This window comes from Plectropomus leopardus, chromosome 11 (genome assembly GCF_026936395.1).
Source record: "Plectropomus leopardus strain MGB_pleo_1.0 chromosome 11, ASM2693639v1, whole genome shotgun sequence".
NCBI lineage: Eukaryota > Metazoa > Chordata > Actinopteri > Perciformes > Serranidae > Plectropomus > Plectropomus leopardus.
The window spans coordinates 17,239,681-17,255,601 of NC_142186.1; the positions used below are offsets into that span (position 1 = coordinate 17,239,681).

Below are 15,921 nucleotides of genomic sequence, written 5' to 3' on the forward strand. Positions count from 1 at the left end.
CCTCCATCAGCGGAACTACCCATATCTGTACGATGTTTCATGACGACTTCATTTACTAGACGAACGAGGTGCGTTTGATTGGGAACCAAACGAATATCAGGCGGGTGGAGTTTCCTTTAGCCTTTGGTATTGGCGAACCAACGTCCAACATTGCGAAACGGGCAACGCCGAGCTACGAAAGAAGCGCACTAAGGGGAAGCTCCAGCCAACATGAATACACCGTAGGCGAGTGCTTTGGATTCACACTAATAAATGTCTTTAAACGCCAAAGGAAGGAATCGTCTCATGGTCGCTGACTTTAGCTGAGAGCACATTTCTAGTGTTGAAGATATTTCAGTGGAATTTACTTTATCTTTAGGTCTCACCTGCGTGGACTCGGCTCCCATCTTTAGCTAGCTGTCTGTTGTCATTAGCTGCTGTGGTGAACCAGCTGAGCAGAGACATGTCAGAGTCCGGCCACAGTCAGCCCGGGATGTACGGGCAGGGACGCCGGAGGAGGCGACGCCGGGGGGACAGAGATGCCGGACCACCGGGGCAAAATCTGTCCGGTCCCAGTCGAGACCGAGAGTATCAACCGAGGGAGCGAAGGGTGGCTATAATACAACCACATCCTCTCATTAATAAAGTCGGTGTTGCGGTGTTTTAATTCTGTGCAGAATAATGACTCACTTAAATTTGTCTTTTCAGGATGGAAGCGAAGATCCACCAGGCCCACTCATTCAGAAGACCCCCATCATCCTTGCAAAACCCCCCGGAGAAAGGGTATGTCAGCCTGTCTCAGATACTAAACTCTTTTAACACTTCCCCTTACTGAACACAAACCATAATACCTTTCTCTAGAAGTTATCGCAAGACATTTTGACTGTGTCCCTGTTATCACCAAATACTTATTAAGTTTTATCACCAGGAGCTGAATCATTGAGGTATCAAGGCCACACTGTGTGTGTGTGTGTGTGTTTGTGTGTGTGTGTGTGTGTGTGTGTGTGTGTGTGTGTGTGTGTGTGTGTGTGTATACTACCTGTACTACATACTACAAGTATAGCATACTGTAGATAACACATGCTACAGTTTCAGCAGACTTCATATACTACATATTGCAAGTACTAGGGGTCCACAGATATTTGTCATTCAGAGCCAATACCTATTATCAGTAGTTAATATAGATAGCCGATAGTTGGAACCGATATGCATGCACAATACAAATTAAAATCTTTCCATCAATATTCAGAATTGGGAAAATAACAAACTCCAAAACAAAGTATGGCATATATGTGTGTATAAAATATGCTATCAATCTTCTCATGTCTGTGTTTAACATACATAGGCCAAACAGTAGCACTAGTAGTAGTCGAAGTAGTACCAATAGTGGTAATAGGATTAAAGGTTACAGAATTGGATAATACCATGAAGATGCTGATATATATAATGTTTGCATGCTCCTTAAAGTTGCTGCTATAATCTCTTTTTTTGACATCCAAAGGCCAAACAGTACAACAGGGGTAGAAGAAGTAGTAGCAGCATTAGTAGCAGTACTAGTTTTAGTAGTAGAAGTAGTATTTGTAATAATAATATGGTAGGCCAAAATGAGAGGAGCTATCGCTTCTCCCCATCTGTGGATTGTAGATTTATACTGCCTACTACAAGTACTGCATTCTGCATGTACTACATGCTATAGGCATGCTGGAGGTACTAAAATGTGGTGGACGATAAGGAATAGGAAATAAGCGTGACAACTAATATTCTGCATACTTTCTGCATCAGGCACACAGAATAATTATGATATCAGAATATGTACTTTTACATGAACTAGTTTTGCAGATGCTTTTGTCCAAAGCAATGTAAGGTACCAATACTTTACAGTTCTTTCCACAATTTAAGGCTACGTTCACAATGCCGAAACAAATGAGTCACAGTTCATAAGTGATAATAACATAAAACACAGTTCATAATATGTATTAAGCTGTTTTACCTCTCTGGTCATCTGATTCATTGATTTGTGCTGTTGTTGGATCCTTTTCCAGGCCAAGCCGTCACAGAATGCACCCATCAGTGGAGCTCCGGTCCTGGAGAAGCCCATCATGCTAATGAAAGCCAGGGACGACGGAGGGAAGCCAGGGACCCCTCCAGAAACGGCAGCTCAGCCCTCTGGACCGGGGCCCTCCAAGATGGAGAGGGAGGGGCAGAGGCCCACTCAGCCTGTTTACCAGATCCAAAACAGAGGAATGGGAGCTTCTGCATCGAGCAGCGCCGTGGACCGTGAGTTATTGTAGATTTCACAAATGTAACTTTAATTTGTATTATAAAGTTCATTTACTGTGACAAAAACTCAGTTTGGATGAGCTCATTAAGGTCAATCTATGTGCACAGAAAAAAGGAAAGTAAACCTTAAATCTTTCCATATGACTTCAGCCATGGTCGGTCAGTCTAAACTCCTCCCTCCGGAGAAGATGAAGCACAGCATTAAGCTCGTGGATGATCAGATGAATTGGTGTGACACTGCCATGGAGGTGAGTTCATGTGCAGCCATCCTGTTATATGCTTTCTGAATGTTTTTAATACACTGTGCTGTGTGGCACGCAATGGGAGTTGTGTTTTGTTGTCATGTGTTGCAGTATCTGAGGGACCAGACAGATATGTTGGTGGTGGGAGTCATTGGCCTGCAGGGAAGTGGGAAATCTACCATCATGTCACTGTTATCTGCCAACACGCCTGAGGAAGATCAAAGGTGAGGTTGTTTAAGGAGGCCCGCAGTTAGAAGATGCTGACAAGAATGAGGCGCTCCCATGATGATGGAAAATGTCATCGTGTATGTAAGAGGGATTTAAAACAACTGATAATGTGTTCTTGATGCCAATTGACTGAATGAGGCCTGGAATTTAAATTTTATAAAAAATCCATCAGTTGGACTCACAGTACTGTTGTTGTACTACTAAGACCTACCTGCACTACACATTGGTCTAAAACTATAGCATCAATACACTAGTGACAGCACATGTAAATTATATAATCTAAAAAGTATTTAAATGTGTCGAACAGGACTAGAATGGCAGAATACAAAAGCATTTTGTATAGTTTTTTTTGTAGGTGATGCCAGATTCCTAACAGGATATTGTTCAAGGGAAAATATGTTTTGGCTGCTTGATTCTGGAAAAAAAAAATATATATTTGATTTTTTTTTTATCAACATTGAGATCACGATTATTAAACACAGTTACTCATGGACTTTAGAAACATAAAGTATTTATTGAAAAAACATGTCTTTTTAACAGTGGGTTTTCTTGAGAGCTGGATGGGGAGGTAGTTGCATTATAAAGACTGGCTTTGATCAATGACTGTGTTGTGGTGGAAGAATTTAAGGGAGATTTGCTTTTTTTTCAGTTCTTTTGCTCCTCTATTGTTTGGCCATAGACCATTTTGCGATTGAATTTCAGATGATTAAACAAATTGATGGTTTTGCCTTGTGGTGCAGATCTTTCATAGTATTTGTTGTTGTTCCTCTTCAGCCTAATTTAAACTTAAGTGTTTCCAAACAGCTGATTGCTTTTACTTTTCTTGTTGACCAAAGGCTCAAGGTGAACTTAACATGCCACAGCCTGGCTGAGAGCAAGTTTGGGCATTTCGCACCTGAAATGCACCACTGTAAAGGAAAGTGGTGTGCTGCATTTACAACAAAAGAAAAAATGAGAACATACCTTACCTTGTATTCATAATCGTTGGAAGCCAAAATTGTCCATAAGCCCAGCCCTAAAACTCATGTCTGCTTAAAATAAGTTAGGACTTTACTGTCAGTTTGTCTTTCTTATAATTTACTCTTCATATTGTTCAATTGGAATGGAAGGAGTGTTTCAAAAACAGCTCATCCTCACCACTTAAAAATTAAAATGCAAAATCAGATAACACAAACAAATCGCACAATTCTGTTTGTTTCTTCATCAAAATTTTTATTTTTAAACTGCACATTAAAAAAGTGGTGGTACTCTTGCTAAACACACGGGGGCGATAGAGCAAATCCATCTGTGTCTGTAGAATGAAGCGTGAGTAGAGTGTTTAACTCATTATATATATATTTTTTTAAATGATCAGTTTTATGTGTGATATTGTCCAATGTCCAAATATCAGAAAACCACATAATTGAGGACCGTTCTTTTAGAAAAAACAAATAAATAAGTATCAACATAAATAATTATTTAGAATTTCATGCCCTATCCATGCATCCCTTAAATGTTAACATTTATCTTTTAGCTTAACTAATGCAGGGACTTGAATTGCTGTAATACGTGTTTGTTTGCACAGGGGTTATGTGTTCAGAGCGCAGACACAAGAAATCAAGGAACGAGGAGGAAACCAGAGCACAGGCATCGATTTCTTCATCACACAAGAGAGAGTCATCTTCTTGGATACACAGGTCTGAATGAAGTATAGAATGAAGCAGATACAGTGACAATTTGTTTTGTCTTTCTCTGTAGTCTTATTCATTTGTAATGGAATTGTTTGTTTGTTTATTAAGATTCCCACTAGCTTCTGTTTTAGACAGTAGCTACTCTTCCTGGGGTCTCCATTATTCTCCTTTGCAATCTTTCATGTACAAGATTACACAAATACACAAATACACATAACAAAGCATACATACTCACAGTTTGACAAAACACATTACAGCACCAATACAACACGCAACAATCAGCACAGACTCAACGATTGTCTAATACAAACAGCAGCTCTACAAAATAATCTCACTCCTCAATAGCTGATTAAAATAGAATACCTAGAAACCATCAGGTGTCTATTAGACAAATTGTATTGCCACCTTGAAAAGAAAGAAGTTACAGGTAGCCTTTAAAACACTGTATTTGGTTATAGATTGATTAATTGTGCGTAAATTCGTTATTTGTTTCTTCAGCCAATGCTCAGCCCATCTATTCTCGACCACCTCATCAACAACGATCGCAAGTTGCCTCCAGAGTACAACCTCCCTCACACATATGTTGAGATGCAGGTCAGTGGCTGACCTGCAGATGACAGCGGGTGTTTGCACTTGTTGTTTATGTGAGCATGAGTGCAGAAGCTCACGGGGTCAATATGTGCCTCAGGTCCTGGGGTACATTGTTTAATGATAGTTACAAGTTTATTTCTTCTGTCCTCACTCTTAATCTGTCAACAGTCTCTGCAGATCGCCGCATTTCTGTTCACCGTGTGCCATGTGGTCATTGTTGTTCAAGACTGGTTCACTGACTTAAATCTGTACAGGTAGGTACTTCCTTGTCTACCATGAATACTGCCCAGGCTCACAAGAGAAAAGCTCTGAAAGCCCCCCCCCCTCCAGGAATGTTGAGCATTTCATTTTGTATCTTGAGAGGATATTTGTCTTCTGCTTTTTCATAAGCTCAGTAATGTTTATCTCTCAGTTGGTCTTGTACACAACAAATGCGAGCAGAGCCTGACTTGCAATGTACCCGTCAAACATGTGCTCATTGATCTTGTCTAGTGCATCATTACCTGTGAACAGCAAATTGTAATAATTACTCTGAATAACTCAAATCTCATGATAAGACACATTCCTTGTGTTTACTTTTTCCTAATTTAAAGCTCACACAATTAAAAATTACATCTCTGTATGGAAAGCATTAGCTGTAATCAGCTTTCTGGCAGCCAGATGGCACATTACACTGATCTTGGAAGTTTATACATTTATTTAAACCAAATATAACAACTTATATATCTTTAAAAGGTTAGGAGTCAAAGAACAGTTTCAAGTATTACTTAAGACAATATTACATGCCCATATGGTGTATGCTAGGGTAGGCAGAAATTTGGAATAGGCAAAAAAGAGAAAGGAAAAAATAAAAATACACCTCCCTCTTTCTACTTATGCCTTTCTGTCCTACGCCCCTCCTCCCAGAGGATTAATAAATATTTAGATTTGTGTGCTTTATAAAATGACCAAGTGTTTGATTGAAGTTATCTTATTTAATTGTAGAATAAGGTGCAGTGCATTCACTCAAAGCTCTCTCTGCTTAGCACACAGACCACAAATGAGACTAGAATCAGCCAGGGCTGGAAATTAGCACCAGCCAAATGCTGGTAAAATATGCACGTGGCTGCTAGATTTGCTTCACTCACAAGCCAAAGAACAATGACAATCTACTGAGTGGCTGGTAGATTTTGGAATCTACCGGTCGGACAACAAATTTAATTTTCAACACTGTCTCCAGCTAACTTCTACTATATAAACATGAACTTGAAGCTGGAGCCGTGAGCCTTTAGCTCCCGCTAGCAGAAGGCTAAACTATTGACAACATTTCCTTTTTGTTTTATTTAATTTATTGTGAGAATCTTTTAAGTTCTCTTTTTGATAAGTCTCATGGATTCAGATGTCAGTACCACACTGGAAGTTAACTGATGTTTGTGGACAGGTTTCTTCAGACCGCTGAAATGCTGAAACCTTCTACTCCGTCTGCAAGCCACGACAGCACTGGCTCCTCGGGAAATGACGATGGAGCAGAGTACTATCCTCACATAGGTGACCTTTTAACGCAGAAACACACAATCTAACGCACCTACCAGGTTTAATGCAATCAAAACAAAAGTGTCTCCTCCTTAAATTCCTCCAGTGTTTCTCCAGAATAAGGCCAGACGAGATGATTTCTGCCCAAGGAATCTGAAGAACATGCATATGGTGGTGGACAAATTAATGACCCACTCTCATCTCAAATACAAAGGTTCAAAACTTCAAAAATATTCTCTTCATTCATAAATCTATTCTGGGACGATATTGTTGATATGACTGGTTTTTAATGTGGTGATTTGACTAAAACAGTAGTTTTTTCATGATGTTATTCTTGCACTCCTCCCATATTATGTGGTTGGTTTCAGGTACATTGTCCATGCTCGACTGCAATATCTTTCCTGGCCTGGGGCAGGACTATCTGGCAACTGAAGTCAACATGTTCCTCCTTCCTATGCAGGAAAACGATGGGGAAGATAATCTGACTAAAGCAGGTTACAGAGAATTTATCATCACAAAAGGCAAACTCAGTTGTCCACTTGTATATTGTGTAAGATGTGAATGAATCTTTGTGCCGTGTTTAGGGTCGGGAACATATCCGCTCTTCTCCCTGCTCCCGGGATACAGAGGACATCCTGCCTTCTCCACCATGGTTTCAAAACTCCGCAGCCAAATACTGGCCATGCCCCGCTGTCAGCTGTCACATACCATCCTCACTGAGAAAAACTGGTAAAAGTCATTCTTCTTTGTTCACTTTTCTTTTATAATAACATTAACTTAATTTCTATGGTGCTTTATCGGACAAAACAACATAATTCAAATGAACACAGCAATAGAAATTTTATAACAGTATGGATGTCATTTCCTCTGGGCATGTGGCTACATGGTTGCTGTGGGCTGCTGACTAAGATGCATACCACATAAACCGAAACATCCTTGGATTTTTATTGCACTTCAGCCTCCACACATTTTCCGTCTGCCTCTCTATTATACATTATCAATTAAAAGGACAATGCTAGAAAGTATCGTCTCTCTCAAAATATAAAATCATTAAATCACTGGTTTCACCGTTTCATCTAGGTGAATACAATTTGTGGTCTGTTATGTTGTTTTTACAGGTTCCATTATGCAGCTCGAATCTGGGATGGGGTGAAAAAGTCTTCGGCCCTCTCTGAATACAGCCGCCTGCTCTGCTAACCTGTTGGTTTATCTGCTGTTCTCCACAAGACCAGATTCAAGATGTTATGTCTGATAATCAGGTCACAGAGAGAAGACCTTGGCACTGAAAGTTGAGATGGTTGTTTGCACCCTACAGAAGGGACAAGTGAACCCTGCCAGTGTTGAAGAGTCTGATATAAAGCAGGACACCTTCTCTAAGCTTTGGCGGGAGAAACAACCTGCAGACTCTTGGCACTCTGCGTCAGTAAGCTGCACAGCCCTGCCATGTTGAACAGACGCAGCAGCAGCAGCCTGTACAGCAGTGGTGAGCAAAAGGGAAGTAACCAGTTGTCTGCACATGTTCAAGCAGGATGTGATAATTTATTTTTATGCAAGACATGAGAATATCTGGGGGTATCTTTTCTTTCAACCCTCCAAAAGGGAGTAATGGACAGTTACCCAGAAAATAAAAGGAAACTGTTGGAAAAGATTTTATGTGTGGTTCTTTTTTATTGCACTCTAACAGGAAAATAATGGCGTAAGTCAACACTGACATATTGATTTTAAACCTTTCACATTATAGAGATGACATCAAGCATGCTGTGAGAACGGTCGTCGGTAGCTTTTGTTTCTGTTAAAACATAACCGAAACCTCAGTTGGTGGTTAAACCTGTTTGAGCTTGTCCTTCCACTTTCTTCCATAACGGTACACACCTCAAAGTTAAACTTACAGTCATGGCCAAAAATATCGGCACCCTTGCAATTCTGTCAGATAATACACCACCAGAAAATTGTTGAAATTACAAATGTTTTGTTATTCACATGTTTATTTCTTTTGTTTGCATGGGAACAACACAAAAAAACTGAGAAAAAAAGTGAAACCTGATACAGTTGCACAAGTCCCAGTTCTGGTCATCACAGTAGCTGCCAGATTAGAAACTACATGCAGTAGCCAGGTGGAATTAGATTTCCATGTCACACCTTTCTATTGTGTTTTGTGAAAATTCAAAACATTTTCAGCTACAGTAACTGCCTAACACACTAAGAGAGGTGTACATACTGGAGTTGTTACTCAACTACCTATGACATTTACCATGCTGACCTGCTTCAAGTGAATCAAGTCAATTCTACAGTGAAGTAGACCTGACATCAGATGACAGCCACTGTAATCTAAAAGTCAGACTTTAGCTAATCCTGAGACTTCTCCCACATTTGCATTGTTCTTTCATATCATCGCCATCACTGGGTTTAAGGGATTTGTACAGCTTTTTATCAGCTTTTATAAGGGGAGCTGGAGTGATGATATTTCTAACAGCTCAGGGTATCACACATCCTGTTCTGCTAACCTGTTGGTTTATCTGCTGTTCTCCACAAGACCAGATTCAAGATGTTATGTCTGATAATCAGGTCACAGAGAGAAGACCTTGGCACTGAAAGTTGAGATGGTTGTTTGCACCCTACAGAAGGGACAAGTGAACCCTGCCAGTGTTGAAGAGTCTGATATAAAGCAGGACACCTTCTCTAGCTTTAAGGGAGAAACAACCTGCAGACTCTTGGCACTCTGCGTCAGTAAGCTGCACAGCCCTGCCATGTTGAACAGATGCAGCAGCAGCAGCCTGTACAGCAGTGGTCAGCAAAAGGGAAGTAACCAGTTGTCTGCACATGTTCAAGCAGGATGTGATAATTTATTTTATTTGCAAAACATGAGAATATCTGGGGGTATCTTTTCTTTCAACCCTCCAAAAGGGAGTAATGGACAGTTACCCAGAAAATAAAAGGAAACTTTTGGAAAAGATTTTATGTGTGGTTCTTTTTTATTGCACTCTAACAGGAAAATAATGGCATTTGTCAACACTGACATATTGATTTTAAACCTTTCACATTATAGAGATGACATCAAGCATGCTGTGAGAACGGTCGTCGGTAGCTTTTGTTTCTGTTAAAACATAACCAGAAACTCAGTTAAGTTAAACCTGTTTGAGCTTGTCCTTCCACTTTCTTCCATAACGGTACACACCTCAAAGTTAAACTTACAGTCATGGCCAAAAATATCGGCACCCTTGCAATTCTGTCAGATAATACACCACCAGAAAATTGTTGAAATTACAAATGTTTTGTTATTCACATGTTTATTTCTTTTGTTTGCATGGGAACAACACAAAAAAACTGAGAAAAAAAGTGAAACCTGATACAGTTGCACAAGTCCCAGTTCTGGTCATCACAGTAGCTGCCAGATTAGAAACTACATGCAGTAGCCAGGTGGAATTAGATTTCCATGTCACACCTTTCTATTGTGCTTTGTGAAAATTCAAAACATTTTCAGCTACAGTAACTGCCTAACACACTAAGAGAGGTGTACATACTGGAGTTGTTACTCAACTACCTATGACATTTACCATGCTGACCTGCTTCAAGTGAATCAAGTCAATTCTACAGTGAAGTAGACCTGACATCAGATGACAGCCACTGTAATCTAAAAGTCAGACTTTAGCTAATCCTGAGACTTCTCCCACATTTGCATTGTTCTTTCATATCATCGCCATCACTGGGTTTAAGGGATTTGTACAGCTTTTTATCAGCTTTTATAAGGGGAACTGGAGTGATGACATTTCTAACAGCTCAGGGTATCACACATCCTGTTCTGCTAACCTGTTGGTTTATCTGCTGTTCTACACAAGACCAGATTCAAGATGTTATGTCTGATAATCAGGTCACAGAGAGAAGACCTTGGCACTGAAAGTTGAGATGGTTGTTTGCACCCTACAGAAGGGACAAGTGAACCCTGCCAGTGTTGAAGAGTCTGATATAAAGCAGGACACCTTCTCTAAGCTTTGGCGGGAGAAACAACCTGCAGACTCTTGGCACTCTGCGTCAGTAAGCTGCACAGCCCTGCCATGTTGAACAGACGCAGCAGCAGCAGCCTGTACAGCAGTGGTCAGCAAAAGGGAAGTAACCAGTTGTTTCTTCCCTTTTGCTCACCACATGTTCAAGCAGGATGTGATAATTTATTTTATTTGCAAGACATGAGAATATCTGGGGGTTTCTTTTCTTTCAACCCTCCAAAAGGGAGTAATGTACAGTTACCCAGAAAATAAAAGGAAACTGTTGGAAAAGATTTTATGTGTGGTTCTTTTTTATTGCACTCTAACAGGAAAATAATGGCATAAGTCAACACTGACATATTGATTTTAAACCTTTTACATTATAGAGATGACATCAAGCATGCTGTGAGAACGGTCGTCGGTAGCTTTTGTTTCTGTTAAAACATAACCGGAAACTCAGTTAAGTTAAACCTGTTTGAGCTTGTCCTTCCACTTTCTTCCATAAGGGACACACCTCAAAGTTAAACTTACAGTCATGGCCAAAAATATCGGCACCCTTGCAATTCTGTCAGATAATACACCACCAGAAAATTGTTGAAATCACAAATGTGTTGTTATTCACGTTTATTTCTTTTGTTTGCATGGGAACAACACAAAAAAACTGAGAAAAAAAGTCAAACCTGATGCAGTTGCACAAGTCCCAGTTCTGGTCATCACAGTAGCTGCCAGATTAGAAACTACATGCAGTAGCCAGGTGGAATTAGATTTGCATGTCACACCTTTCTATTGTGTTTTGTGAAAATTCAAAACATTTTCAGCTACAGTAACTGCCTAACACACTAAGAGAGGTGTACATACTGGAGTTGTTACCCAACTACCTATGACATTTACCATGCTGACCTGCTTCAAGTGAATCAAGTCAATTCTACAGTGAAGTAGACCTGACATCAGATGACAGCCACTGTAATCTAAAAGTCAGACTTTAGCTAATCCTGAGACTTCTCCCACATTTGCATTGTTCTTTCATATCATCGCCATCACTGGGTTTAAGGGATCTGTACAGCTTTTTATCAGCTTTTATAAGGTGAACTGGAGTGATGACATTAATAACAGCTCAGGGTGTCACACAACCCCAACAAGAACTCCAGCGTAACTCAAAAATATATCTGAGAATTTTGAAATTCTCACAATCCTCTCTGAAACAAACTATATATGTTTTGGATACAACAATGGAGTTATAGCAAGAATGCATAATGTCAATCAATGAACTATCTGTGTCTGCACTTCCTTTACTGACAGTGTGAAAGATTTCACAAAAAAATGCCCTGGTGGCACCAATTTTAGCAGGAATTACCACAGGGGCTGTTTTGAGTGTATTTCCAGGTGTTAATATGTCTGTCTGTCTGTGTGCCTGAACAGATTTTGTCAAGGCAATAGTCTCTGTGCAAGATGCTGTCACAAAACTTTATATACAGTAAAAATCAAAGTAAAGTTTAAGTTCTAGGATGAGTGTCGTCCAAGCATGGGGGCCAGGCGTAGGGGGGCAGTATGTAGGGACACCATTTTTACCATAACACCATACCATTTTACCACCATATTTTACTTTCTTTCTTTCTTTCTTTCTTTCTTTCTTTCTTCTGCTATGCTCGAATTCTGTGGCTGCTTCAGATGCGTTTTATTCACTGTGCAGTGGAGACAGAAGTTCACAGCAAAGGTGTGGACTTCTATCTAGCGAACAGCATTCAGAACAAGGGTGACAGGACCTGAACTGTTAAGAGGCTCATGGGGCACAGGTGTGTGAGCCTCATTCCTGATCTGTGAGCACACCAGCACACCAAACCTGGGTCCAAACAGTCCTGAGGTAGTGGCAGTGTGACAAAGTGCTGGTTGCTGTTTATTTTACATCACAGATTACTCAGTTCATTTTAGATAGTTTGACCTGTATTTTAGTACCTATGAACCTGGTGTTTTCACATTATATAATTTGGCCTCAATTCAAAAAAGTTTGGACACCCCTGAATTAATGTCACCAGGACCACATTTTGCCCTGATGATACACACACAGACTCACAAGGTGAAAACAATATCAACTGTTGTACGACTGTATCTTTTGTTAACACTGACCCAGCAGTCCTTAGTATTTTGTTGCTTGTTTCACTTCAGTTTCATTTCAGGTGAAAGGCTTTTTTTAAGAATCATTACTGTCAAGGGAAGAATAGGGAGGTGTCTGAGTATAAAGACAACCCCTTCCCAGGAAAACTATATAAGCTGTAAAAGCTCAAACTGAAATTCAGTTGTGTCCCACCATCACAAAATGCATCTCCTCCCGCTGATCTTTGGGATTGTGCTTCTTCCTCAAGGCAAGTTTTGTTCTGTTATTGGATGTTTAACTGTTTGTGGTCATTTACCTATGTGAATGCTACAGACATGGTTCACATGTCAAATAGCAGTGTTGTGTCTACAGGACAGCTGATAGTCTTTGTTACTCACCTGCAGTTTTTGCAGATGATTTGGAGTCTTTTCTGTTGTAACTGGAAAAAAACTCAAATATTGATCAGATGGCACCACCTTAATTTTTTTGTGGCTGTGTTCATTTTGAAGAATTTACTTCAGCATTAAAATGTTAAAATTATTTAGGCCTTCTGTTGTAGGAAAAAAGCCGATTTATTTTTAAGTATCTGAGTTTTGTGTTTCCTCAGCCTACACTCTGAAATGTTTTACGTGTGAACCGGAAAGCACAGGAACCTGCACAGTCACAACAGAATGTCCTTCGCAGCGGCATCAGTGTGCTGCAGTAAAAATCATTTCATATGCAGGTATGGTCAGGTATGGTGCAATGCATTGTTTTTAGTGTAAAACTGCTTGGTACCGATCCAATTTAACCAAGTTCCTCTTTTCTTGCAGGTGGTTCAAAAGTTCTTGATGCCAGTGCAAAGACTTGTGCTTTGGCTGAAGAGTGTGTTGAGGGTTCAGTCAACTTTGGAATTGCCAAAACTGCAATTACATCCAAGTGTTGCACCTCTGAGCTCTGCAACACTCAACCTGCCCCTGGTAATATACTCATTTTGTTTGTTTATGTAATACTTATTTGCACTGAGATCTATGGCAATTGACAATTGCATGAGCAAAAGCTGTTAAAAACTAAAAACTACTGTCCATAAAAGTTAGTGTTGGTTGCATGTATCATGTTTCAGATGTCAAAGGAATGACTATTTATATTAGAAAATAAAGAGATATTAGATATTTTCATTTAATTACCACCAAGATGATGTGACACGAAGGGCATGACACTTCTAACTGCCACAATGCGGCTCTCTCTCTCTCTCTCTCTCTCTCTCTGTGTGTGTGTGTGTGTGAGTGAGTGAGTGAGAGAGAGAGAATTTCTAGGCTCAAGTGAATCTTGTTTTATAACCTTTAGGTCATGTTTTCAACAAATGGCATACATCATTGAATATTATCAGCCAAGACACCAGAAGAAAATGTTAGTATTGTACGTTTTTGCAGACCATGGATATGTTACCGTTGTGCATTTGATATGTAGGTTATCAGTGTTTTTTAAGTGACATACACGAGCTGACTTGACATCGGGAGTTCGAGGGCATGGAAGATGGTATGACACCTAGGCGAGATGGCTTCCCAGCTGCAAACCACTGTTCAAAAGCAAAAAAATGACAAAAACAATTGTTTTTTAGTGAGTCATCACAGTGTTTTTAGAAGCTAGTAAAAGTGATTATTTTTTTAATGACTGTGTTTCCACCAGGAATAGTGCCACCGAAAGCAGTTTCAGCTGGAATTGTGCCCCCAGAACTGGGTATTTTAAATCAAAACATGACTTTTTCCCAACCATAACCAAGAGGTTTTCGTGCCTGTTTCTTTGTCAATAGGAGACAGTTTTACAGCTCAGTTTCAGATGTTAGCCATTGCTCCTACGTCAGCTCATGCTAACTGAGCAGAGGAGAGCTGCACATGAAGGATTGCTGACGATCCACGGTTACTGCCCCATTACCATCACAAAAAGAATTCTATGGTAAACACTAAATGCGCATAATAACAGGCCCCAAGTCCCAGGTAGCATCACAGCTATTTTCCAGTGTTTACTTGCCCATGCAATTTCATTGCAATAAAAGCCTAAAAACGTATACATTTTGCAATTTTTTTTAGAAAAGCTGCTGAGAAATCAGACATTTCAGGCTGCAGCAATCCCCAAAAAATGCCAGCAAAGTCCTGGGGAGCTTTGTAAAGTTTCAGCATATCTGCTGTCATACAAATTTAACATAGCCTATCTGCGGTCTGCAGAAATGTACAATGCAAAGATTTTCTGGCGACTGGGTTGATTTTGTTTATCTGTTCGTTTGAAAGCTATTCATCTGCAGGAAAAAAAACAACAACAACAAATATCCATTAAAAAAGCTACGAAAAAGGAACTAAAGAAGAGAAGCGCATTGTATTCTCCCCTCAATCCCTACATCTCCAAACAATATGAACAATGTATGTTCTATGTTACAGAGCCCATCAAGTCCAATCCAAATGGAAAACAGTGCTTCACCTGCAATGGACAAGATTGCACAGCAACTATAAATTGTGAAGGCAACGAGGACTACTGCATCTCATCACACGGTAACTGGCCAAACACATTAAACAGCTGTTCCACTCAGGCTATTTCCTCTGCTCAGGGGGATGCTCAGTGATTTTAGTAGATGTATTATAACCTAAGGCTCGCACACTAACATTGTATTCATTCTCTCAGTGAATGTAGGAGATCAAAAGATGGCCATGAAGGGCTGCGCTTCCAAAATGATCTGCTCAGGTATACAATCTGCACAGCTATCATCTATTGGAGCCGATATTCGCTGCTGTCAGGGCAACTTCTGCAACAGCGCCAGCAGCACCAATGCTGGCCTTCTGCTCCTGCTGGCACCACTGGTCTCGTTCATGTTGCTCTTTTAAACAGTGGAAATGCCAGCGTCACTGCAGCACATGGCAAACAGCTTTTCTTCTCATCTTTGCATGGGCTCAGCTCACACACCCCTGTCCTTATCCTTTTAGCCGATGAGTGAGAAAACTTCAGCAAGCAAAGCATAAAAATGTAATTTAGTAAAGTTGTGTCTTCTATTTGTCTCTTGCCTCATACCAGACAACTTCTTTAGCTATAGCTAATGTTTTGAACAGACTAATTGTGAACAACAGCTCTTTTCCCTTTTTAAGTAAAACAAGAAGAATGTGAGAAACATGTTGAAGCACAATGTTTTGATTACAATTATCGCAAATATTTTGATATTACTGATAAAATGCTGAATAAATACACTTCTTAAAATTCTGCTGCGTATTCTGATTGTATTTTTGTGCTTTCTTTAAGTGCTTTAAATCTAATCTCAATCTTACATAAAACACATTTGTATCAAATAACCATTCAGGATACTGAAGTTAGTGCATGGAATA

General features: G+C 39.9%; 2 protein-coding genes across 2 annotated transcripts; both read left to right on the plus strand.

The window, feature by feature from the left end:
* The first annotated feature begins 80 nt into the window (after positions 1-80).
* On the plus strand, positions 81-8,150 carry smg9 (SMG9 nonsense mediated mRNA decay factor). Its single transcript, XM_088084113.1, has 14 exons — positions 81-225; positions 359-589; positions 688-762; positions 2,022-2,256; positions 2,410-2,507; positions 2,613-2,725; positions 4,294-4,405; positions 4,898-4,993; positions 5,159-5,244; positions 6,411-6,517; positions 6,609-6,716; positions 6,871-6,996; positions 7,087-7,231; positions 7,621-8,150. Exons 2-14 carry the CDS (start codon positions 443-445, stop codon positions 7,697-7,699), a joined length of 1,527 nt encoding a protein of 508 aa, XP_087940239.1. The 5' UTR covers positions 81-225; positions 359-442; the 3' UTR covers positions 7,700-8,150.
* Positions 8,151-12,688: 4,538 nt separating this feature from the next.
* Positions 12,689-15,799, plus strand: LOC121946118 (urokinase plasminogen activator surface receptor-like). The gene is made up of 5 exons (XM_042490559.2): positions 12,689-12,842; positions 13,182-13,298; positions 13,387-13,533; positions 14,989-15,099; positions 15,230-15,799. Exons 1-5 carry the CDS (start codon positions 12,797-12,799, stop codon positions 15,427-15,429), a joined length of 621 nt encoding a protein of 206 aa, XP_042346493.2. The 5' UTR covers positions 12,689-12,796; the 3' UTR covers positions 15,430-15,799.
* Positions 15,800-15,921: the final 122 nt, after the last annotated feature.